Here is a 25,249-nt window from a genome sequence, read left to right on the forward strand (position 1 = left end):
GGGGGGAAAAAAATCCGCTGGGCGGCCGAACATTGCCAGTCGCAAAGTGTGCTGGAGAAGATCACAGAAACAAAAAAAAATAATTCAAAGGGCGACGTAGCCTGAAGGCAAGAGAAAGGCAACTAGAGAGTTGGGGAAGAGCAGTTCATAAAATTAAAGTACTACGGAGATACACTTATGTAATGGACTATGTTTTCCCGTTATCAAGAAATATTCAGCGCACCCCAAAAGTTATTGGCATGTCCATTGCTTGGTGTTTGGGCCCTGGGCAGGTTTTGGGGAGGAAGAAGGAGACAGCCACCGACAAAGCCAGTCACAACAACCCAACCCGCTCACAACCGGCACAATAAATTATTGTTTCTGGGGACTTTTTCAATTCCCTTTTTATTGCAGCAACTCCCTTTCTCTACTCTCTGAAAACTTTTTGTTGTTGTCGATCGGTTATCGCTTTCTCCATCGAAGAAGCACGTATATATACACTCACACACACACACACACACACACACACACACACACCAATCCGTATATAAGCGTGCACACAATAGAGTTACCGGACAACCACATCTTTTTCTATAATTTACAACACACATTCCCATCTAGTCTATAAATCATACAAAGCATCCTATTACAATAACATCAACCATCATGTCCTCCTCCTCAAAGACCGTCTCGGAGCACTTTTTGGGTTAGTACTACTTTTTTGTCAAGTTACATTGTTAGGCGTTTTCTGACCTTGTTTCTTTTTTTAGGTGGAAACTCATTGAACAATGCACCAGCTGGCACTGTGCGAGATTTCGTTCAGGCCAATGAAGGTCATACTGTCATCACAAAGGTTCTTATCGCCAACAACGGTATGGCTGCTATGAAGGAGATTCGTTCCGTCCGAAAATGGGCCTACGAAACGTTTGGAAACGAACGTGCTATCGAATTCACTGTTATGGCCACTCCTGAGGATTTGAAGGCCAACGCAGAATACATCAGAATGGCAGATCAATACGTAGAAGTACCTGGAGGTAGCAACAACAACAACTACGCTAATGTTGAACTCATTGTTGATATTGCTGAGCGCACTGGTGTTCATGCTGTTTGGGCTGGTTGGTAAGTGTGAATTTGCGTTGGTGAAAGCTTTCCATAGCTTGGAGGTTATGTTTTTGGGGCAAGTCCGTGTAACGCTGGTTTTGAATGCGCCGATTGATTTTTTTAATATTTTTTTTTGGTTTTCCTTCTTTAGGGGCCACGCTTCTGAAAACCCTCGACTTCCTGAATCTTTGGCCAAGTCAAAGCACAGATGTGTCTTCATTGGTCCCCCGGGTTCCGCTATGAGATCACTTGGTGACAAGATCTCCTCTACCATCGTCGCACAGAGCGCTGATGTCCCTACCATGGGATGGAGCGGTGACGGTATTGACGAGGTCATCCGTACTCCTGAAGGCCACGTCATGGTCGCTGAAGATGTGTATGAAAAGGCTCTGGTTAGAACCGCTGAAGATGGTTTAGCTTCGGCTGAAAAGATTGGCTTCCCTGTCATGATCAAGGCTTCCGAAGGTGGTGGTGGTAAAGGTATCCGTAAGGTCGACAGTGCTGAAAACTTCAAGCAGCTTTTCGCTCAAGTCCAAGGTGAAATTCCTGGTTCTCCTATCTTCATCATGAAGCTCGCTGGCAATGCTCGCCATCTTGAAGTCCAACTTTTGGCCGATCAGTATGGCAACGCCATCAGTTTGTTCGGTCGTGATTGTTCCGTTCAACGTCGTCATCAAAAGATTATTGAAGAGGCTCCTGTCACCATCGCCAAACCCGATCGATTTGAGGCTATGGAAAAGGCCGCTGTCCGCTTGGCCAAGCTCGTCGGTTACGTGTCGGCTGGTACTGTTGAGTACCTTTACAGTCATCAACAAGACAACTTCTTTTTCTTGGAGTTGAACCCAAGACTTCAAGTTGAACATCCTACCACTGAGATGGTGTCTGGTGTCAATTTGCCCGCTGCTCAATTGCAGATTGCTATGGGTATCCCTCTTTACCGTATTCGTGATATTCGTGTCCTTTATGGTCTGCAACCCAACGGTACCTCTGAAATCGATTTCGATTTCGCTACCCAACAGGCCCAAGAGTCTCAACGCAAGCCTACTCCCAAGGGTCACGTTATTGCTGTCCGTATCACGGCTGAAAACCCAGATGCTGGTTTCAAGCCTTCTTCTGGTATGATGCAAGAACTCAATTTCCGTTCCAGTACAAATGTTTGGGGTTATTTCTCAGTTGTCTCCGCTGGTGGTCTTCACGAATTTGCTGACTCTCAATTTGGTCACATTTTCGCTTACGGTGAAAACCGTCAACAATCACGAAAGAACATGGTCGTTGCTTTGAAGGAATTGTCCATTCGTGGTGATTTCAGAACCACAGTTGAATACCTTATTCGTTTGTTGGAGACCCCCGACTTTGAGCATAACACCATCAACACTGGCTGGTTGGATACTCTTATTTCCAACAAGTTGACTGCCGAGCGTCCTGATACTACTCTCGCTGTCTTCTGCGGTGCTGTCACCAAGGCTCACAGCATGTCCATTGAATGCTGGCAACAATACAAGGCCAGCCTTGAAAAGGGTCAAATCCCTAGCAAGGACACTCTCAAGACCGTCTTCACTGTTGACTTTGTCTATGAGGAAGTCCGTTACAAGTTCACTGTCACTCGGTCTGGCCCTGATCTCTATACTCTCTACCTTAACGGTACCAAGACCATGGTCTCCGTTCGTGACTTGTCCGATGGTGGTCTCCTTGTCTCTATTGGTGGCAAGTCTCACACCACTTACTCTCGTGAGGAAGTCCAAGCCACTCGTATGATGATCGACGGTAAGACATGTTTGTTGGAGAAGGAAAGTGATCCTACCCAACTTCGTTCTCCTTCACCTGGTAAGCTTGTTAGCTTGCTTATTGAGAACGGTGATCACATTAAGGCTGGTCAAGCATTTGCTGAAATCGAGGTAAGCAGTTTGTTGGGCATACAGTGAGTTCTTTTTTTGCATGTATGGTTAACTTTTTTTTTTTTCCCATTAGGTCATGAAAATGTACATGCCTTTGATCGCAACGGAGGACGGTATTGTTCAATTCATTAAGCAGACCGGTGCTACTCTTGAGGCTGGTGATATCATTGGTATCCTCGCTTTAGATGACCCTACTCGTGTTAAGCAAGCCACTCCCTTCAATGGACAGGTTCCCTCTTTCGGACCTCCCCACATTGTTGGTGACAAGCCCATCCAAAAGTACATTGCCAATACCCGCATTCTTGATCTCATTTTGCAAGGTTTCGACAACCAATCTTTGGTCCAAGCTACCGTCAAGGAACTCACCGAGGTTTTGAGAAACCCTGCTTTGCCTTATTCCGAGGTGTTGTCCATGTTCTCTGTTCTTTCTGGTCGTATGCCTGCTCGTTTGGAGAACACTTTGGTCAGCATTACTGAGAAGGCTCGTGCTGCTGAAGAGGAATTCCCTGCCAAGCAATTGCAAGAGGCTGTTCAAGAATTTGTTCGCGCCAACATCAACACCCAGGCTGAAGCCACCAACTTGAAGAACTCTTTGGCTCCCCTTACTGACATCTTTGAGCGCTACAAGGATGGTCTTAAGCAACACGAATATGCTGTCATTGTTCAGTACATTGAAAAGTACTATGATGGTGAAATCCTTTTCAACGGCCAAGTTCGTGAAGAAGAAGTCATTCTTACTCTCAGAGATCAAAACAAGGATAACTTGGATAATGTCGTCAGCATTGTTCTTTCTCACGCCAAGGTGGTTAGCAAGAACAACTTGGTGTTGATGCTTTTGGATCTTATCAACCCTGCCTCTGGTGCTCTTGACAAGTACTTCACTACCGTCTTGAAGAAGTTGTCTGAGCTCGATACTCGTGCTACTCAAAAGGTTGCTCTCAAGGCTCGTGAATTGCTCATCCTTTGCCAACTTCCATCTTATGAAGAACGCAAGTCTCAAATGTACCAAATTCTTAAGAGTTCCGTCACTGAGAGTGTTTATGGTGGTGGCACCGAGTCGCGCCCTCCTAGCTATGACGCCTTCAAGGATTTGATTGATACCAAGATCAACGTTTTTGACGTTTTGCCTACTTTCTTCTACAATGAAGATCCATGGATCAGCTTGGCAGCCATTGAAGTTTACTGCCGTCGTTCTTACAACGCATACAAGATCTTGGACATCGATTACCAATTGGAAAACGATCCTTACGTTGTTGCCTGGAAGTTCTTGCTTCCTACTGCTGCTCGCTCTGTTGACTCTCCCAACAAGCGTATCGCTTCTCACTCTGATTTGACCTTCTTGCTTAGCAAGACTGAAGAGGAGCCCATCCGTACTGGTGCTATGATTGCATGCAAGTCCATCGAGCAACTCGAAGACAACTTGAACCGTGTTCTTTCTCCTTTCCTTGAGCAAGAACCTGCTTTCCCTGCTATGATGATGAACCGCCCCAACGGTGCTGCCAAGCCCAAGGTTCAGCGCATGGAAAACATTTTGAACCTTGCTCTTCAAAGCGATGCTGAACATGATGATGATTACTGGAAGCCCAAGGTCACTGAGTGGATCGCATCTCACGCTGAAGATTTCCGCAAGGCTAACCTTCGTCGTATCACCGTCGTTGTCTGCCGTGTCAACCAGTGGCCCGATTACTATACCTTCCGTGAGCAAAACGATTACTCTGAGGATCAGACCATTCGTCACATTGAGCCTGCTATGGCTTACCAACTTGAATTGGCTCGTCTTTCCAACTTCGATATCAAGCCTTGCCACATCGAGAACAGACAAATGCATGTCTACTATGCTGTTGCCAAGGAGAATCCCCATGATTGCCGTTTCTTCATTCGTGCCTTGGTTCGTCCTGGTCGTGTCAGAGACTCTGTCCGTACTGCTGATTACCTTATCTCTGAAAGTGATCGTCTGCTTAACGATATTCTTGACACCTTGGAAATCGTTGGTCAGCAATACAAGAACTCCGATTGTAACCATTTGTTCATCAACTTCATCCCCACCTTTGCTATTGAAGCTGAAGATGTCGAGAATGCTTTGAAGGGCTTCGTCGACCGTCACGGAAAGAGACTTTGGAAGCTTCGTGTCACAGGTGCTGAAATTCGTTTCAACGTTCAATCCAAGCGTTATGACTCCCCTATCATTCCTCTCAGATTCACTGTCGACAACGTTTCTGGTTTCATCTTGAAGGTTGATGTCTACCAAGAAGTCAAGACTGAAAAGGGTAACTGGGTCCTCAAGTCCATGAGCGGCGAGCCTGGCCCCATGCACTTGCAATCTTTGAGCACTCCTTACCCTACCAAGGAATGGTTGCAACCCCGTCGCTACAAGGCCCATCTTATGGGAACCACCTATGTTTATGATTTCCCTGAACTCTTCCGTCAATCCGTTCAAGTCGAATGGTCTAAGGCTGTCAAGGCTAACCCTGCATTGAAGGCTCCTTCCAATGTTCTTGAGAGCAAGGAATTGATGTTGGATGACGATGGTCAGCTTCAGGAAATTGATCGTGCTCCTGGTACGAACACGGTTGGTATGGTTGCCTGGCTCTTTAAGATGCGCACTCCCGAATATCCCCAGGGTCGTCGTGTTATTGTCATTGCCAACGATATCACGTTCAAGATTGGTTCTTTCGGTACCGCTGAAGATGACGTCTTCTACAAGGCTTCTGAATACGCTCGTACCCTTGGTATTCCTCGTGTCTACTTGTCTGCCAACTCTGGTGCTCGCATTGGTCTCGCTGATGAATTCATCAGTCAATTCAAGGCTGCCTGGAAGGATCCCGAAAACCCCTCTGCTGGTTTCAAGTATCTCTACTTGACTCCTGAGCTCAACCGCACCATCAACCAAAATGGTCAACCCACTATTCTCACTCAGGAAATTGTTGATGATGGTGAGACTCGTTACCGTATCACTGATGTGATCGGTTCTACTGATGGTTTGGGTGTTGAAAACTTGAGAGGCTCTGGTCTCATTGCCGGTGCTACTTCCCGTGCCTACGATGATATCTTCACCATTACCCTTGTTACCTGCCGCTCTGTTGGTATCGGTGCTTACCTTGTCCGTCTTGGTCAACGTACCGTTCAAAACGAAGGTCAACCTATCATCTTGACGGGTGCTCCTGCCTTGAACAAGGTTCTGGGTCGTGAAGTCTACAGCTCCAACTTGCAGTTGGGTGGTACTCAAATCATGTACAAGAATGGTGTGTCTCATTTGACCGCTGAGAACGATTTGGAAGGTATCGGAAAGATTGTTCACTGGTTGTCTTACATTCCTGAATGCCGTGGCGCACCGGTCACTATGGCTATTGGTGCTGACCCCGTTGACCGTGATATCGAGTACACTCCTCCTCGTGGACCTTCCGACCCTAGATGCTTCTTGGATGGTAAGGAAGAGAATGGCAAGTGGCTCAGTGGTTTCTTCGATCAAGGTTCTTTCGTGGAAACTTTGTCTGGTTGGGCTCGTACTGTGGTGGTTGGTCGTGCCCGTTTGGGTGGTATCCCCATGGGTGTTGTTGCTGTTGAGTCTCGCACGGTTGAGAACATCGTTCCTGCTGATCCTGCCAACGCTGATTCCACCGAACAATTGCTTATGGAAGCCGGTGGTGTCTGGTACCCCAACTCTGCCTACAAGACTGCTCAAGCTATCAACGATTTCAACAAGGGTGAACAACTTCCTTTGATTATCTTTGCTAACTGGCGTGGTTTCTCGGGTGGTCAACGTGATATGTTCAACGAAGTTCTCAAGTATGGTGCTCAAATTGTCGATGCTTTGAGCAACTACAAGCAACCTGTGTTCGTTTACGTCATTCCTAATGGTGAACTCCGTGGTGGTGCCTGGGTCGTCGTGGACCCCACTATCAACCAAGATATGATGGAGATGTATGCCGATGTCAAGGCACGTGGTGGTGTTCTCGAACCCGAAGGTATTGTTGAAATCAAGTACCGCCGCGCCCAACTGTTGGCTACCATGGAACGTTTGGATGAGAAGTATGCTAGCTTCAAGGCTCAAGTTGAAGATAGCTCCAAGACGGCTGAAGAGAAGGCTGAAGCTAAGCGACAGATGGAAGAACGTGAACAAGAACTTTTGCCTGTGTACCAACAGATTGCTTTGCAATTTGCTGACCTTCACGATACTGCTGGTCGTATGATGGCCAAGGGTGTCATTCGCAAGCCTTTGGAATGGAAGGATGCTAGACGTTACTTCTACTGGAGATTGCGTCGCAGACTTGGTGAAGAATATGTCTTCCGCTCTTTGTTGACGGCCAACGCCAAGTTGACCCGTGATTCCATGCTTGCCTTGTTGAAGCAGTGGTTCCAAGCTGATGTTGAGCAAGAGCATAACTGGGAAGACGATGATCAAGCTGTTAGCAACTGGTTCGATCACCACGCTACATCTATTCAAGACAGAATCAGCCGTATCAAGAGCTCTGCTACCAGTGACCAAATTCTTTCCCTTGGCTCCAACGATCAACAAGCTGTGGTTGATGGTTTTGCTAAGCTCCTGGAAAACATGAGCGCTGATGCTCGCAAGGAAGTTCTTAGACGATTGGCTGTGTCTGCTGGTATACAGTAAACTATGCTCGGAGCATCTTAATCTACATGACGGAATAGGATCCCTTGTATCCCAAACCATCTCTCTACAGTTTCGTAGTTGATTGTATATTAGTTTTTTTCTTTTCCAAAGACATTTCCCCCCGATTATCTTTCTATTCTTTTTTTTTGTATCTCAAATAAAACTATGCAGTGTGTGTGTGTAATCATTTAAATATCAAAAAGCAAAAAGTAAAGAAAAGTGCGATAGAATGTCAAGTTCTGGCTGAACGTCCGAAATGGGAATTTGGGCCAAGCGTCAAAGGCGATTTCGGCACTCTTTATTTTTTCTTCCATATCTTTTTTATTTTCTCTTCTGCTTTTGCGTACCTCCTTAATCTCTTCTTCCTTTCTTCTCTAATCTCTGCCAAGGACTCACGATGGAAACAGCTCTCTCGTCTGCTCCTGTGTCAGGTACTTCTTTTTAACCCATGCGCTTTCCTAATGGGGTTCAACCCCGCTGTGAGGATTGGACTTCAACCCATGGACGGACCATTGACAATCTCTCGTTCACAGATCATATAATCTTCTTTATACATGGTATGGGCCAGCAGTATGAGGAATTTGGCAACTTGAAAATACACGGTAAGCAGTCTAACTGATAACGCAATTTTGATGTTACGCTCAGTTTGGGACAACCTGGCATCTAATGATATCACTTGACATACACTGACTCTGTGGCCTGTTTTAGTCGCCACCCTTCAAAAGAACACTGAAGACCTTTTGGCTTCGTATTACCCAGATCGCTTGGTTCGTGTGAAGTATATACCTATCGGTAAGCAAGCGTTATGGTCATGTTGAGTCGGTTGTCATCTTTCATTGACTTTGCGTCGATATATAGAGTGGCATAGTGTTGTACATAAACTTGTCGATGGCAAAATGGACTTAACAACGCTGGGAACCGTGCCCAAAGTTCGCCTGGTCACCAATCATTGGGTTATGGATTGTCTTTACTGTGAGTTGTCCTTTTTCTTTGTTTGTCTTTAGGCGCTTGCGTATTTTTTATTTTGCTTAAAAAACTTCACCAGTATGGCTAATTTCAACGTTTATCGCCCTCTTTCTAACATAGATTTTACAAAACCTCACGGACAACGCATTATTGACACCATTTGTGAGCAATGCAATGATGCATACGAAAATCACATTGTAGAGTTTCCCGACTTTGTCAGTAACAAAGGTCAAGTTCATATGATGGGATGCTCACTAGGAGGAATCGCAGCATTTGATATTTTAGCTCAGCAATGGAACGAAGAGGATGGTAGACCGCCTTGGGAATCAGTGGAGGAGCAAGGTCTTGTTATTCGAAAACCCGAAATCAATGTGCCAAAGCTGAATTTCAATGTTAGCTCACTGTTTACCTGTGGAAGTCCCGTAGGTGAGTCTGCATGAGTGATGGCTTTTTTTCATATCATGGATAGGCGGCGGCAGCCAAGATGTAACAAAATGACAACATCCTAACTCTATTCCTTTTTTTCCTTTTCGACTCAACTCAGCGGCTACTCTTGTACTTCGTGGCCTGGACTTCCTTTACTACCGACCTCCACTGCGAACTAAAGTGTTGAATGTGTTCCATCCATTTGATCCGCTGGGTTATCGGATAGAGCCGATGATAAACAAGACATATGTCGACATCCAGCCCGTTCGAATCCATAAACTTCAACGGCGCAGAATCCTACCCGTGCCGTTACCAAAAATACCTAATTTGGGCATTAAATCATCCATTGCTGGAGCGGCCCCTCTTATCATGAGAGCGCGCCGAACTTTCCTGCGCTACATGATGACATCAGAAGGAACCCTTATCATGGACAAAAACATTACGGAACGCACGGTGCTTGATGCCAAGGGACAGAGCATCATGGAGGATGAACGCCATATCAAGAGTGCCGAAGAATTGCCATACGAAAGCCGAACCTCGGTTGATCTTTTACAAGACACTGGCCACGACGATGACGAGGAAGATAAAAATTCCGATGTCCGACGGTATGATAGTGCTCCCGAAGCCGAAGCAACGCCAGAGCGACCTTACATGAGCCGAAGAATTTCAACACGACATAAAACAACCGTACATCGTCGATCTCTTTCCGTACGTGATGGCGGGGAAGACCGGATATGGCTAGGAGCAGATGATACGTTAGGGCCTCGCTTTTTATACGAAAGTGAAGAATCTACCACCACCACGGTCACCGTCACAGAGGAACGTCCTATATGGAGCCGGAAATGGTTCCGTTTTGACAAGTCTCGTCCTAGCGACACTGTGTCTTCGGATAGCAAATCCTTCATCAATGCGCCACGAGAAGCGAGTGATGATGACAAGTCCACTACTTCAACCGACAAAACCTCCAAAGCCTCTAGTATCATGGGTATGGCTGGTACGGTGGCCACGGCAGCGCTTTCGGCCGTTGGCCTGAAATCGGACACGTCTTTGAACAACAGCCCTGTCATTGACGACACCAAGGACGACCACCCTGCCCAAGATCTTTATAAGAACGACCTCTCTATCGATGACCTTCCTAATGATCTCTCTGTTGAGGTTCTTTCAAAGCACAACCGCCTTACAGAAGAGGTTTCCAGAAATGAGCGGGCCAAAGAAGAGTCACCCAAATTAAAATCATACAACAGCCATAGTAGCATTCCCCCTCGTTCAAGTCGGACCCTGTCCAGCGATTACATTCGTGTCCCGGTGGAATATTCCTCCATTGTTCCCAACCTTGAAGCCATTGCCACGGCCAAGTCACCGGTATTTGAAGGGACGAATGCTGCCAATACCTACTTTTTCGAAAGTCGGCCGAATTCAATGACAGAATCTCGTACCACAAAGGTCAGAGATGATGATCTTAGCTCCGAATCATCCTATTCTACAGCTATTGGGTTGGAAGCATTTTCATCCCCAGCCTCACTCGATCGTGCGTCGCTCGTCATGACCATACCAGAGGATGACCTACTCGACCTCGATGCAGCCACGCCTACTCCGTCGGATGAGAAAGTTCTGGATAGTTATACAGCGGATGCCGAAGAAAGCAGCGATGACGACAACGAAACCAAGGTGGAGAAAAATGATGATGCAAGCGACGAAGAATCAAAGGCTGGAGATCAATTAATTGAAGGCAATGACGGTCTGCAATATCCTCGTATTGACTATGTGCTTAACGAGACGGTCATTGATGCCTATGCTTCCGAATGGATTGTTGCTATGAAGAGTCACTTCAAATACTGGGCCAACCGGTAAGGCTATTTTTGTTATTTTTTTTAGTCATGCTTGCTTGCTAACACAACCCTGACAGTGACTTGACCTATCATATTATCAAAACCCTTGTCGGCGATGACTAGGATGCCGTTGTAATATATCTCATTGAAAAACCATAACCCATCCCACTTTTTCAACATCCAAGTTTTGCATAAAACCCATCCCCAAGCCACCATGGATTTTTACCGGGTTTGCTTCCATAACCCCGGCTTTACCCTATAATAAAAAAAACACTTTTTCATAAAAAAAAAAAAGAAAACCATCCTACCATGCCATTGTACGTTTGCGCTGTGGACTCCTTTGCGGACGGATGCCGTAGAGGTTAAATCGGACCCGAAGGCAAAGTGACACAGTGAGGTGACTGGGGTGTCGGAGTTGTCATCATCAGTTTGTTTGACGGAAAATTGCGGGCCAGGCTGGAAAAGGATAATAGTGATCAGTTCTTCACGAGCGCATTATTTTTTCTCTAGTTTCTCTTCTTCCACACTTTTCTCATGGCCTCTCAAACACAACGCAAAGTCCCTGTTGCTCATACCATCACCAACATCGGGGGCACTCCCCCACAAGAAGCTATGGTCGACAAGATTGTCCAAGCATTCACCATTACCCCAGAGTATCTAGAGCAGATCACTCAACATTTCTTGAGTGAAATGCGCAAGGGTTTGAATCAAGAAGATCAGACTATTGCTATGATCCCTTCGTTCGTGGAAGGACGCTTAACAGGTGAAGAAATTGGCCAGTTTTTGGCCTTGGACTTGGGTGGCACCAATTTGCGCGTAGTACTGGTCGACCTTCAAGGCCGCGGGAACTTCACTACCAAGAGTACCAAATACAAAGTCAGCGAGCATTTGAAGACGGGAGATGTCAAGGAACTTTACAGTGAGTAGCGTTCGTCTATTGGCGTGGGGTCAAAGAACCGTGGATCAAGCTTTTTTTTTGGCTGATACCCAAAAATTGTCCGTTCATTCCTCGGAATCCAACTCACATTTTTGCCCTAACCCTTACAGACTTCATTGCCGACTGCATCGATTCATTCTTGACAGAACATAACCTGGATTATGGTACAGCCGATATTCATCTTGGTTATACCTTTTCATTCCCCGTCTACCAATCCAAGATCAACCGCGGACTTCAAAAGCAATGGACAAAGGGTTTCAACTGCTCCGGCGCTATTGGCAAGGACCCTGTTATTTTGTTGCAAGATGCTCTGGCTAAGAAGCACGTCCCTGTGCTCGTATCTGCCTTGGTCAACGATACCGTGGGTACCCTTTTGTCCAACGCCTACTCTAAGCCTGAGACCAATGCCGGTATCATCTTGGGTACTGGTTCCAATGGAGCTTACATAGAAAAGATGAGCAACATCCGAAAGTGGACAGGCGGAGCTACCAGCAGCGACGAAATGATCATTAATATGGAGTTTGGTGCTTTTGACAATGAACGCGTTATCTTGCCAGTCACTCCATGGGACAACAAACTTGACCGTGAATCCATCAACCCTCACAAGCAAATCTTCGAAAAGATGATTTCCGGAATGTACCTTGGTGAGATTGCTCGTAACGTCCTGTTGGAATTGGTCGACCGCACCTTGTTGTTCGAGGGCTATTCGTCCAAGGAGCTCAACAGCCAATGGGGCTTCGAAACCACGTATATGTCTACCATTGAAGCCGACCAAGGCGATTCATTGAAAAACACGCACCGTGTTTTGGCATCTAGCTTGAATATTCCCAATGTGTCAGAGGTCGACTGTCGTATCGTCAAGCGGGTATGCGACCTTGTCGGTACTCGTGCAGCTCGTCTGGCTGCCGCTGCCATTGCTGGTATCGTTCGTCAAAGCTCTTCTGTTCAGGATGGTTGTGACATTGGTATTGACGGTTCATTATACGAGTTCTATCCCTCGTTCGAACAACGAATTGAACAGGGTCTGACTGAACTCTTCCCCGATGTTCCCGATATCAACAAGAAGATCCGATTGGGTCTCGCTAAGGATGGTTCCGGCGTTGGTGCTGCTCTGTGTGCCTGTGTTGCCAAGAAGATGGCGGAAAGCAAGCCATCTCAATAGAAAGAACACTTTTGTGTAGGGAAGAAAGGGCAAGGAATGAGCCTTTTTTTCCTTTATTTTTTTTTTGTTCGACACCTTTCTGCCTTGTACTATGCTTTTTTTGCCACCTCTTTTTTTTTTGTGCATTTTCTTTTTACCACCATTAGGCCCCCCTTCACACACACACACCTTTGGCATTGTACTGCTCTTCTTCTGCTTGTGTTCATTGTATTCACCGCATTAGACTCTTTCGCTAATATATATATATTGTCGCTAAACGTCGTACCTTGTGATTGCATGAGTGAGTGAGTGAGAAACCCACCCATATCAAACTAAGGAGTATACAGTGTAAATATTGATTCAAAACCTTCCATGTTCAAAGTGGGTGGGTTTTTGGCCAGGTTCTTTCCCACGACGGGGCTGGCCGTCTTGTTACATACCTAGCGTGGCGTGCAGTAGGATTGACTGACAGCAGGGTCGTTTCAAGGGTTTGACATCTCATAGCTCGTAATGCCGTAAATAGTATTCCTGGTGGTTGTGTCTAGCCATGCCCCATTTTGGATCATCCCAGCAAGGCCACACATTCCTGTGTATAGCTTATTCACAACCGTGGATACATCGGCCAAGCTTCGATGAACAGTAACAATAGATTAAAAACAATCTAATCTATTGGAGATACCCCTTCTTTCAACCTACATTTGATCATATTGCCACTCACGCCATGTTGAGGATGCATTGCGGAAAGGGGTGGGTGACAGATGAATTCAAGTTTTACTAAGCGGGTGTCTTCCATCTAGAAACACAATTCAATCTGGACTCACTCACCTGAAAACGTGCAAGAAGAAATGCTGACGTGCCGAATAATACGATCACTTTCAGTTCTTCCCAAAAATTTTCTCTATCCTATCCCCTATGGCATGGCATGGCATGGAACCAATCAGAGGTGGTTTGTCAAAAGTGGGTATTGCTGCACATCGCGCATGCGTGGGGGATAGCCCCAACGAATTTTTGTGCCAAGCACTACAAGACCATCGTGTGGGGTTGAGTTTTCGCATGTATGTTTTCAATTTAGCCATGGGCGCGCGGAATGCAATGCAAGAAGGCAAAAAACCAACAGAAACCCCCCATTTCTGTCAGTCCCCGCGGTATGAGTCAATTCGTTGGGAATACTAAAGTTGGCATCAGTGGGGTGGGAATTAATACCTCGAATTATGCACGATCATCTCTTTTCTCCACACTCACGAGAGATATGATAAGATGATGTCCTTTGTCGGACACCTTTCTTCCAAGGGAGTACTACTCCGCGTTTTTTTCCCCTCTTGTATGTTCAACTATGGCTTTCCTTCTTGCTCACTCTTGGGCATGGTCGACCCTACGAGCGAACGAAAGAGCGCCACGGTTCTAAAACGCCTGCCATTACTCTGTAGGGAAACTGACCTCGCCCTTTCCAACGGTACAAACGAAATAAAAAAAAATATTTTTATTATTATTGTTATGATTATTTTACATCCCACCCTGACCTCCTTAAGCAGCTGTCTTCTCAGTGGGCTCCTCTTTCTTATACCAGTCAGTCTACGTAACAAATCGCTGGGCCCTGTTCGACTCAACTAAAGTGTCGATCTTCTCAACTTAATATAAATAGCCTCCCACCGACGCACTTTTTTTTGCTTCTACGCCGTTCAAGTCTCTTTCTCTCTCTCCACTCAAATGAGCTCAAACCCTTGCCACATCTGCGGATCCACTACTCACATCGCCTGGGTGTGCCCTAAGCGTAACCGACCGAGATAATGACCAGCCAGCCAGCGCTTCTGTAACATGGTTTTCCCGGTCTATTCTGGATGAAAAGCTCTTTATAATATCCCCGGTCTCCCACTGATGCCTCCCGTGTCATATACATACCCTTTGCTTTCTAATATTTCAAGTCCCGCTTGTCAACCTCAGAGTTACAATATGACAAAAATGCTGAGGTTTATTAATAAGAAAGAACAATACAAATATAAATAATGAGTAGATGTGCGATAAAACACATTAAAGAAAAAATTTTACAAATAAGATTTCATCGCTTGCCAAACAGGGTGAGTAAGCTGAATGATCGTCTGCTCTGGTTTTTCTTTGGGCTGCTGTGGGTTGGAAGGGTGGATCGAGGAGGGGCTCGTTGTTTAGCCTGTAGCTCCGATTCTAGTCGAGAAATGGAATGCTGCAGCTCCAAGGTTTGCTTTGTCATTACGCTTAATTTAATCTCCAATGTGTCGATTGTGCTTTTCGACTTGGATTGCTGGTCCTTCAATTTATACAGAAGCTCCTTTACAACTTTTTCATGATGCTCTTTGTGAATACTATGGTGCGGCACGGGTTCTTGTTGTGGGATGGGCGGAAGTGGGTTGTTAGGGGGTGGCAGCTGCGGTGGTAACGGTGTTTCCGGTCGAGGATTCAATCTTCGGCTACGACACCCGCTTCGTGGATTAGTCACGAGCGATGCAGACGATACATTGGAACCCGTGGACAGCCGGTTCATTAGTTTGACGGATATGGGGGATGGGTCTGTCGGCGACCCGTCGCTAGGCGTATAGTCGCCGCCTTCGGTTGAGGAAAGTTTCTTCAATAACGAATCCTTGTCCTGCATCAATTTGCTGTGATATGCTGAACGTTCATGTAAGTCCACTTGCTGGAGCTCGCACTTATGTTCAAGCGCCTTGACTTGTTTTCGCAAGTCCTCCACTTCACTAGAGTCACCTTGGGGGCTGCTGTCGGCTGGATTGGCCGCGTGCCAGACATTCAGGCTATTGACCAGTCCCAATAATTTTTCATGAATTTCCGCTAGCTCTCCTTGCTCAGGGCTAGCTTTTTTGGCTTGGTCAACCAGAATGTACATTTCAGAAATGACAGTACCGGGGGATCCACAAGACACAGGTAACGATGCGCTGGTAACGGATTGCAAAGAAGAAGCTGGGCTCGCATGAGCATGGCTGTTAATCAAATTCTTCACTGTCAGCGAGACATAGGAATCAGCTTGACTGTAGACGCTGGAGCTTGTGCTTTTGTTCGACGACCGTTTGGATGGCTGTAGTGACATAGGAGTACTTTCTCCTTCGGAACTAGGACGAGATTTTGACAGTTCGACAGGTGCAAAAGTCACCGCCACATCGTCAGGCAAGTGTGTATCATCGACGAAACGCTGTAAATCTTGCGTTGCTGATACCGCTGGTTGCACAGGTGAAGCGACCTCCGCAGTCTCATTTGCTGATGGGTCGTCGTTGTTAGCATGGCCATCGTCGTCCATTGCGTTCGTCTCAATAGCATTGGTGTCCACAACTTGCATGATTGGGATCTCATCCATAACTGGCGAAAAATCAACCTTAGGCAGCTCTATGTTTTCGCTGACTTCGCTTTCTATCGTCTGTTGGAATTCACCTTCTGGAGCCGATGATAGGGTGGGGCTATCCATTGTGTCGTCTTCTACCGTTGCTGGCGTTTGACTGATGTCGCTGGAGGATTTCTTCTTGGAAGGCTCAGACCCATTGCTGATAAAAGATGCTCGGCGGGAGGATGTGGGCGAGGCGACATCTTCATGGCGCTTTCTGACCGAAACCACTCCCAAGTTCTTTATTCGCTGCAACTCTTTGTCGACGGTCTTGTGCTTCGCATCACTCGTAGCATTTTTAAACCACTTTTCAGCAGCTTTTGTCCTGTGCGAAGCTGAAACCGAGCCAAAACGATCAGAAGCCATGTAAAAGGAATGCTCTAGGAGAAAAAGAAGTTTGATTAGTTTGTAAACCGAAACAACACCAAACAATGGCAGCGGAGTCCTATACATTTAATGTTCAGCTATCAATCGGATATTGCCGTCAGATTTGGTTGGCTAGGGTAAGTATGGAGACGGACGACAGCCGAGGAGGTTGCACAATGGATTTGTAACATGTAGGTAGTTTAGGGCATTTGACATGAAGGGTTTGTCCAATAAAGAAGTTCGTTTTGTAAAAAATTGTTTGTCTATCGCAGTAATCTGGCACCATCCCACCGTAATCAGACTCAAATTTTTCTATTTTTTTTTTTTTTAAATCCTCTCGCTGGCTGGTGAGAGTTTGCCCACCCAAAACAAGATTTATCCCGTTTTTTTTTTTTGGCCACACGTCTTTTTTGTCCAAACCTCCACCGATAAAGTCCACTCAGTTCGGCTATTCAAAGCAACTCCCGACTTCTTGCCAGCAGCCATCTCCCCAAACCTCATGCTGTTCATGTCATGAATCCATCAATGACCTCATTACAGGATTCACCAGAGGAATCTCACACTTACATTGGTGTGGTGGTGTCGGTTTGCGGCAATGTAAGGCATATTCAACCCTATCCTGACTAGACATATTGACTTAACTCGCTTTACTAGATTTTAATATCAGTGGCTCTAAATTTACAAAAATACGCTGTAAGTTTGTACATAAGCATGCCGTCGTGTCATACGATCGATGATCATAACAATACAATCATAGCACAACAAGTTGCAAGAAAGTACAAATTCGATTTCAGACTCCAATGGAACCCTTCCCTATTCTTCACCCCATATACCTAATGATGACGGTTCCTTTGCCAACCAAAAGTCGATTCCCGAAGAAGATAGTACAGATTATTTGAAGTCAAAGCTGTGGTGGGCCGGCATCTCGCTCATGGTGATAGGAGAAATTGGTAACTTTGTTGGTAAGTGTGTATCAGGAAAAAAAGCAGTGTCGTCACGATCATAGTTTCTCAGACAACCTTGCCCATCTTCCAGCCTATGGGTTTGCACCAGCTTCCACTATAGCACCCTTAGGAACCACCACCCTTGTTTTCAATGTAATATTAGCTCCCCTTTTGTTGAAGGAGCGGTTTCGATTCCGTGATATCTTGGGTGTCATGTTTGCGGTCTTCGGAGCTACCATCGTTGTACTCTCTTCTAAGCGTGAAGAAATTAAGGTAAGCGCAACGGTCGACCGAATTCTGTAAATAGTGTATGCATGAACGAGAACTAACGTAGAGTGATCTCGTCTTACAGTTATCCCCGGACCTTGTCGTCGAATATTTGACCAGCATGGAGGCTATCATCTACTATTCTATTACTGGTGGTCTCATACTGATATTAACAGTACTATCGCCACGATGGGGTTCAAAAAGCATCCTGATTGATCTTGGTTTAGTGGCTCTGTACGGTAAGACGAATATAACAACAAAATGGCTGTTTGCCATTATCTTGGCTGCAAGTTCTCATCTCTAACCCTTCGTGCAACAGGAGCGTACACTGTCTTGTCAACTAAAAGCGTATCATCTTTACTCAGCTTAACATTTTATAAAATGTTCACGTAAGTGTAAAACAGACGCACACTTTTTCCCATTGTCACCAGCACCCTGATCATGACATCATTTGTTTGCAGATATCCTGTATCATATGTCCTACTTTTTGTATTGGTATCGACGGCCGTTATCCAAATCAAATATCTGAACAAAGCTCTGCAAAGATTCGACGCAACAGCCGTTATTCCCACTCAATTCGTACTTTTTACCGTATCAGCTATTATCGGTAGTGCAGTTTTATATCGAGATTTCGACGATGTCTACGCTGAACAATTTGTGCACTTTGTTTTTGGCTGCATTATAGAGTTCCTTGGCGTTTACCTCATTACCGCGAACAGGAGAAACAGTGATATCAAGATTGCTGGTGATGAGTCTACCATGTCAAGCCATGGAGGACGTTCTCGTACTTCGTCTATTCAGTCAGAGCATGAGCAAGATATCGAGAGTGCAGGAGACCATGACACAGATACATTGTACAGCCATGTGGACATGCCCGTAACGGATACCACGCCATTACTGGTCAACCGGAGTCAAGACAAGCACAAAACCGACGACCATGTGCATGGAAGCGATCGGTACCGACGAAGCTCCGTCTTTCGGGGCATCTCTCTTGTCAGCCAATTGGCTGGCATGGGCGACAATAGCTATGAGAGTTCTAGCCACTTGTCTTCCTCCGTATCTTCCAAACGTGATAAGGCTTTACACACCGTCCAAAACACGGTCGGCCATATCCTGGGAGGCATCATACCCGCTGCAAAGCACCATTTCCATGATGACGAAGTCCTTGCAACCTCCATGGAAAGGAACAGCTCAGTTCCAATGGCCATACCACAGTTCCTCAATGAAGAACGCAATGCAGAACAAGATGAGCCTTTTGTTCTATCCGATGATGATGTTGACCCAGTCGACAGCCGTGGTGGTATCAAGTTACGCCGGAGCTCAACTTCGCTTCGTCGTAAGCGAGATGATGAACAATTGTGATATAGGAACCTGTATTTTTAATTTCGTTCGCTATCTTCATTAATTACGTTTGCTTAATATGCTCTTTTCCGTTAATACACTTCCTGTTCATTCTGAAAACCCAAGTATGTGACATGTGAGTGAGGTTACCAAACCCATCACAGAAGGTGTGAATATATAAATTACTCAGGGCGGTCAAATCCATTGCATGGTATGGCCCACATATATCACTGCTCAGTCCTTTCTTTCGAAACATCTGCTCAAACATGTCGACATGGTATCAAACTTTCAGGTTCGCCGCACACCAAAGTTGCTTTTGATATTTATTTTTTAATAATATTTTTGGAATCTATTGCAAGAGCCGCAATAAAAACACAAGCTTAGGCGCTGAGAGCTTGACGGAAGTAAGTCTTAAGAGGACCCTTGGTAGAGAGGTACTTGACGTGGCAACCATCGTTTCTGATCTTGCCTTCGGCACGAGCAGCAACGAACTCCTCACGGGACAACTTGGTGAAACCCCAGTTCTTGGAGACAATGATCTTTTGTTGACCAGGGAACTTGTACTTGCAGCGTCTGAGAGCCTCGACGACAACAGCCTTGTTGTTGTCCTTGGAACGGACGGAGAAGATAATCTGTCCAATGTTGACACGGGCAACGAGACCGTTGGGCTTACCGAAAGCACCACGCATACCGGTTTGCAATCTGAAGACAAAAAAAGAGTGTGAGCTCGGGTGGATACATTGCTTCGCTCAGACATTGGAATTTAGGACTTACCTATCGGCACCAGCGCAAGACAACATCTTGTTGATACGGGTGACGTGGAAAGGATGGACACGGATACGCATGTGGAAGGAGTCCTTACCGCTGGTCTTGGCCATATACTTGTTACAGCAAATACGACCAGCTTCAAGAGCTTCAGCGGAAAGCTGTTCATACTCGTTGGAAACGAGATGAATGCAGAGAGGGAAGTCGTCGACAGGAGCCTTCTTACGACCAAGATCGTAGATTCTTAGCTTGGCATCGGGGACACCACGGCAGAATCTGCTCTTGGGGTAGGGCTTGTTCTTGCAGTAACGATAACACCTTGCTGGACGGCGACCCATTGCTGAACTAGAAGAAAAAAGTGCGGGAATGAGTTAGCCAAAGGGAACCTAAAAATACATGCGGCTGATTTATAATGTTGACCCAATGTCGATGATGGTGAATGTGCAGAAGCCGGTCAGTGTGATCGATCCATCCATTCATCGGTGTGTTCATCCATTCGTCGATAGGTCGTTGCAATGTGAATCCATCTGGTATGGATGCTGTGATATCAATAATCATAATAACGGATGCATACCTTGATAAAAAGAGAAGGTTGTATCCGATGGCCTGGAGGTGCAATCAAATACGCCTGTGAGATGCCCTCGCAAAAATTGGCAGTCACGACCTGAAAAATTTGGGACCAATTGTTCGTTTTTTGTCCCTCTTGCCACGCTGTATCACCGACATTGGCCACTGATATTTCCCGCCCTCTACGTATAAATCGCCATATTGAATGGTGAATAGACATCTGCCATGACTTAAAATAAAACCGATGAGCTTGTAAAAGTTTGAATCGTCTCCCAAATTTTAATTGGAAAGGGCTCAATCAATTAATCATGTTTTGGATTAGAGTTGCAATCGCTCTAAAGGATATTTTGTGTGGTTATACAGATTAGATTATCCAAAGTTGCTCTTCTCCAACATGAGCGTAAATGGCGCTAGTAAGAATAAAGATAATACTAAGAAGAATAAGAACCGATGACATGTTTCTTTCATTGAGGTACTGAGGGGCTTTGCTAGCTTCTGTGGTTGTTTTAACGTACAAGTCATCAATGAGGAGTCGTCAAAAATTGACAAGGATTACAAATTCCTTTCACCAAGCGATTTCACGTAATACGGTTGATCACTGATCATCAGACAGTGACAATTGAGGTCGTTCTGAGAACTTGGTTAATGGAATACAACTGACTCTTCTGCCACAGAAATTCATGTTGCAGGCTTTCCTGGCCGTGCCTATGATGTATACAGGACAATTACTTTCTAAAGATTAAACTTTAACTGGAAAACTTCATTTTCTAGGCATTGTTCTATGATGATGCACATACGACCACCTTGTATAACCCTAAAGTGATTCATGGATTTAGTCACCTTTGAGAGTTGGATTAGCCCAATGGCCGTGCTTTCGGTTTGAAACAGCGACAGAGCCACCACGATGAAAGCATGGCCAACCACCTAGGATAACTACTGACCAAAAGAGCAATGGCACGTTTGTAGATTAAAATCTGATGCACAGTCGCATCCAACCGATTTCATGTAAAGATAAACAACAGTGGGGTTTGGCCTATCAAAAGCGTTATTTCGGATGTATCGAGGACATGTCACATTTGGTACAACCTGAAAAAACTGGGGGAATTTAAGAACAATTGGCCCGCCTGCCCACCCTCCTCGGAATCTAACCCGATCATGCTGCTTGCTCGAGCATTCCGCCTTCCATATGGCCAGCGTCTGTTCTCGTCAACCTCATTGGCTTACAAGACCCTCATTCAGTTTGAAAATGCCAATATTCACCGGTTTGGAAATTTGAATCCTGCATTCAAGGATCTGTCCTGGCAACTCAAAGAAGGCGAACGTTGGGTCGTGGTTGGAGCGGTCAGTGCCGGCAAAACCACGTTTGCTGAAGTATGTAAAATCATTCAATTTGCTGTCTCTGTTCACCAGTCATACGTAATAATACCACCTTTCAATTTGCCAGACCGTGGCGGGTAAACATTTAATTCAGCCTCTGACTGCTGGACAATGGCAGTTCATCAGCAAGGACAAGTCGCCTTATCCTTCCGATCACATCAAATTGGTTTCTTTTAGAGAGAACTCTTCTCTATTCAGTTATGGAAAGCACTATTATCAGGAACGATTCAACTTTAGTGATCCTGAAAACGATATTACTCTTCGTGATTACCTATTGAAGGATCAAATTGGCGACGATGCAGCCATTGACAACGTCTCCAAGTTACTCAGCATCGACCACATGCTCAATCTGTCTTTTATGAAACTTTCTAATGGTCAAACTCGACGCGCTCGTATTGCCCGAGCTTTGCTGACTAACCCAGAAATGTTGATCTTGGACGAACCGCTCAGTAAGAAGTCGACCATGTGGGCCACGAATCGAAAGTAGAACAATTCATACTCATCTCTTCTACGTTGCCATTGCAGTGGGACTGGACGTTGCCAACCGGTCAAAGATTTTGGATATCCTTGGTAACCTGTCGTCTCGCGTCCTGGTCGTGCTTAGACCGCAAGATGAACTGCCTGATTGGGCAACCAACGTGCTAGAGTTGGGAGACATGAAAATACAGTGGTCAGGAAAAGTAGACGAGTACAAGAAGAGAATTGCACAAGCTTCTGAAGAAAAGCAACAGGAAGACGACGATTACAAGCAAACCATACCCGAAGGCGGAGATCCTGTGGTTGAGCTTCGTGGTGTCAATGTATCGTATGGTGGACGAAAAATTATCAACGACCTTCATTGGACTGTTCGCCAAGGTGAACGATGGGCTCTGCTAGGACCCAATGGTACGATATTTTTCTGTTAGAAAACATGCATACACTGAGGATGGATAGCTAAACATGGGTATCCCGTTTACAGGATCTGGCAAAACGACACTTTTATCCCTGTTAACAGGTGACCATCCACAAGCTTACGCCAATGACATGTCGTTGTTTGGTAGAAAGAGGGGCAGTGGTGAATCCATTTGGGATATCAAACAGCGCATTGGTTTGGTCAGCCCGGAAATCCACTTGTATTTTAACCAACAGATGACTGCTCTGATGGCGGCAGGTACCGGCTTTTTCGACGTGGTTGTTCCTCGAAAACTGTCTACAGAACAAGAGACGTCGGTTCGTCAAATATTTGATGAATTTGATATGAAGGATCTGATGGACAGAAAGCTCATTGACATGTCGACGGGAGAACAGAGGATGGTTTTACTTGTCCGATCTTTGGTCAAGTCTCCGTCCTTGCTTATTTGGGATGAACCTTTTCAAGGCTTGGACGATAAGATGATCGGCCAAGTCACCAAGTGGCTTGAGAACCATATGCGCCCCGATCAAACTTTGATCATCGTTACCCATCATGAGGAAGAAATTCCTCGCGCTGTCAACCAGCGCCATATCCTCCCTATGATTTCTGACAAGGTACAATAAAACTGACTGACCGATCAGCGTGTGTATGACGACTATAGAGGATGAAGTAGAAATTTGTTTGTTTTTCAACATGATAATGAACCATAGGCTCCTTTTAGTGAATTGCATGCAACAGCTCTAGCATCAGCGGCATAACATGCCCCCACGGTCGTCTGTGCATGAGATACTCTTGGCAAGTCAACTAGTCGAACCTCTCTTGGAATAGCTGTATATACAAGCAGGAAGTATGAATTTATTGACGTATGTTTTATCAATGTATACAAAGTGTGGGGAGGTGGAACATGGAATTTTTTTTTCAATGGCAGGAAACAAAACCAACAGCGTAGGTAAGGGTTGGGTTGGGGGTATGCTGTGGCGGAATCAAAAGTAAGGTGTAATGACGGCTAAAGGATAGTTTATACAAGTTTCAGTGCTCAAACATTCAATATCACGCTCCAATAATACAATGGTTCTTACCAAATGTAGGGTATTGAGAGTACATGGCAGCGGCATGATAGCCACCATCGGCTTCCAATTCCGCTTGTTGCATTCGATAAGCCATTAATCGTCTTGCTCTCATTTGTCGCCGTGTCTGCCGTCGCAAGGCGTCGTCTTCGCTTTCAGGAGGAACCAGTCTGAACCAGGTTTTAAATCGTCGAAACCTTATGGTGGATGCAGCTATGGAGTGATTAAGAATGGAATCTGTGTCCGTTTGTTGTTGTGGTTGGGTGTGCTTTGTTGACGTATCTAAAAACAGAAACACATTCGGGTGGGTCAAATGATAAGGATGTACCCCGAAATGCCCCCAACCGACTAACTAACCTTGGCGTGCTTCGAATGTTTGACTGTAGTCTGCCTTACAGGTGGGGCAAGCTATTTGTTCTACTTTTAGAGTATTGGCAAACCATGTATCCACGCATTCGGTATGAAAGGTGTGTCCACAAGGTAGTTTTCGATAAAAGTCTTGTGGCAGATATTCCTCTAGACAGATAGCACACATATCTCTCCATTCCAAAGTCGTTTCACTGCCGTTGCCTGAAAAGTGTGAAAATCGTTCTTGGGATGGCGTATTGGGCATGTCTGGGTTGTAAATCGATGATTTGCCTTCAGGCGTTATAATGGATTTTTCATCACTCGTACTGTCCATGTTGACAAGCGTCGTACCATCAACGTCTATACGTGATGAAGGACATATGCTATCGACCACCTCTTTATTTATAATAATGCTGGAAGTGTTCGGTTTTTGTGTGATGCTACGATTCAATACAGTCGGTTGTGATGTTTCTTCAACTGCTTGTTCAGTATCTTGGCTGGATGGACTGTGTCTTCGTCGATACCAATTCAACACGAGATATCCAATCTGAAGATTCAAGTAAGAAGAATAAGCTTTTTATCGCAAGTCATTTTTTTTTTTTAAAAAAAAAAAACAGGATGTTGGTGCGTACCCAAAGACTGATAGCCAGCAGAAGTACGCCCAAGACTGCAAAAAATGCAATCATAGCGTTATTATTCGAAGTCCAAAATGTGTCGGGAATGGTGGTGTTGAAAGGAGGAGAAGGTTGAGAAGTATAATTTGTCGGGTTAGGTTTTTGAAGTGTTTCTATAATGTTTCCTGATGTAGGCGTAAGGGATGGCTCAGCTGGTGAGGCTCGTTTTTTCAGATCAATTTTATGTTGGACTTCAATACTGTTTGTCATAGAGGTGTGGCTGTATGGTTGGTCATATTTAGTGTAGCTCTCCTGATTTGCAAGGATATCATGACCAACTGCGGGTGAAAAGCCTCGTAAGGGGACCCAGCTCTAAACACTATTGGTAATACTTACTAAAGGTGCCATTGACTGGAGTGGAATCTCATACAATGTTGGCTGTTGAGAAATA

At 45.4% G+C, this 25,249-nt stretch overlaps 7 protein-coding genes across 7 annotated transcripts; 5 read left to right on the forward strand and 2 right to left on the reverse strand.

The window, feature by feature from the left end:
- The first annotated feature begins 393 nt into the window (after positions 1-393).
- On the forward strand, positions 394-7,833 carry K450DRAFT_259592 (uncharacterized protein). Its single transcript, XM_051592024.1, has 5 exons — positions 394-685; positions 750-1,098; positions 1,232-2,975; positions 3,049-4,485; positions 4,564-7,833. The coding sequence occupies exons 1-5, from the start codon at positions 646-648 to the stop codon at positions 7,588-7,590; spliced, it is 6,597 nt and encodes a 2,198-aa protein (XP_051440880.1). The 5' UTR covers positions 394-645; the 3' UTR covers positions 7,591-7,833.
- Position 7,834: 1 nt separating this feature from the next.
- K450DRAFT_259601 (uncharacterized protein) lies at positions 7,835-11,140 on the forward strand. Its single transcript, XM_051592025.1, has 7 exons — positions 7,835-8,021; positions 8,124-8,192; positions 8,299-8,382; positions 8,449-8,562; positions 8,677-8,982; positions 9,101-10,829; positions 10,889-11,140. The coding sequence occupies exons 1-7, from the start codon at positions 7,988-7,990 to the stop codon at positions 10,932-10,934; spliced, it is 2,382 nt and encodes a 793-aa protein (XP_051440881.1). The 5' UTR covers positions 7,835-7,987; the 3' UTR covers positions 10,935-11,140.
- A 39-nt stretch (positions 11,141-11,179) lies between these two features.
- On the forward strand, positions 11,180-13,169 carry K450DRAFT_259612 (uncharacterized protein). Its single transcript, XM_051592026.1, has 2 exons — positions 11,180-11,730; positions 11,859-13,169. Exons 1-2 carry the CDS (start codon positions 11,346-11,348, stop codon positions 12,908-12,910), a joined length of 1,437 nt encoding a protein of 478 aa, XP_051440882.1. The 5' UTR covers positions 11,180-11,345; the 3' UTR covers positions 12,911-13,169.
- Positions 13,170-14,696: 1,527 nt separating this feature from the next.
- Positions 14,697-16,837, reverse strand: K450DRAFT_303186 (uncharacterized protein). Its single transcript, XM_051593788.1, has one exon. The coding sequence runs from the start codon at positions 16,701-16,703 to the stop codon at positions 14,946-14,948; it is 1,758 nt and encodes a 585-aa protein (XP_051440883.1). The 5' UTR covers positions 16,704-16,837; the 3' UTR covers positions 14,697-14,945.
- Positions 16,838-16,889: 52 nt separating this feature from the next.
- On the forward strand, positions 16,890-19,290 carry K450DRAFT_259619 (uncharacterized protein). The gene is made up of 7 exons (XM_051592027.1): positions 16,890-17,213; positions 17,271-17,309; positions 17,374-17,578; positions 17,652-17,833; positions 17,913-18,066; positions 18,147-18,216; positions 18,289-19,290. Exons 1-7 carry the CDS (start codon positions 17,130-17,132, stop codon positions 19,187-19,189), a joined length of 1,635 nt encoding a protein of 544 aa, XP_051440884.1. The 5' UTR covers positions 16,890-17,129; the 3' UTR covers positions 19,190-19,290.
- A 257-nt stretch (positions 19,291-19,547) lies between these two features.
- K450DRAFT_259632 (uncharacterized protein) lies at positions 19,548-20,272 on the reverse strand (the record flags this gene model as incomplete). The annotated part of the gene is made up of 2 exons (XM_051592028.1): positions 19,548-19,870; positions 19,943-20,272. Coding segments are annotated over 2 exons (652 nt in total), but the record flags the coding sequence as incomplete, so codon positions are not given.
- Positions 20,273-21,633: 1,361 nt separating this feature from the next.
- Positions 21,634-23,519, forward strand: K450DRAFT_215054 (uncharacterized protein). The gene is made up of 4 exons (XM_051584834.1): positions 21,634-21,871; positions 21,945-22,326; positions 22,403-22,762; positions 22,836-23,519. Exons 1-4 carry the CDS (start codon positions 21,656-21,658, stop codon positions 23,390-23,392), a joined length of 1,515 nt encoding a protein of 504 aa, XP_051440886.1. The 5' UTR covers positions 21,634-21,655; the 3' UTR covers positions 23,393-23,519.
- The last annotated feature ends 1,730 nt before the right edge of the window (positions 23,520-25,249 follow it).

This window comes from Umbelopsis ramanniana, assembly GCF_025399195.1.
Source record: "Umbelopsis ramanniana AG unplaced genomic scaffold K450scaffold_76, whole genome shotgun sequence".
Lineage (NCBI taxonomy): Eukaryota > Fungi > Mucoromycota > Umbelopsidomycetes > Umbelopsidales > Umbelopsidaceae > Umbelopsis > Umbelopsis ramanniana.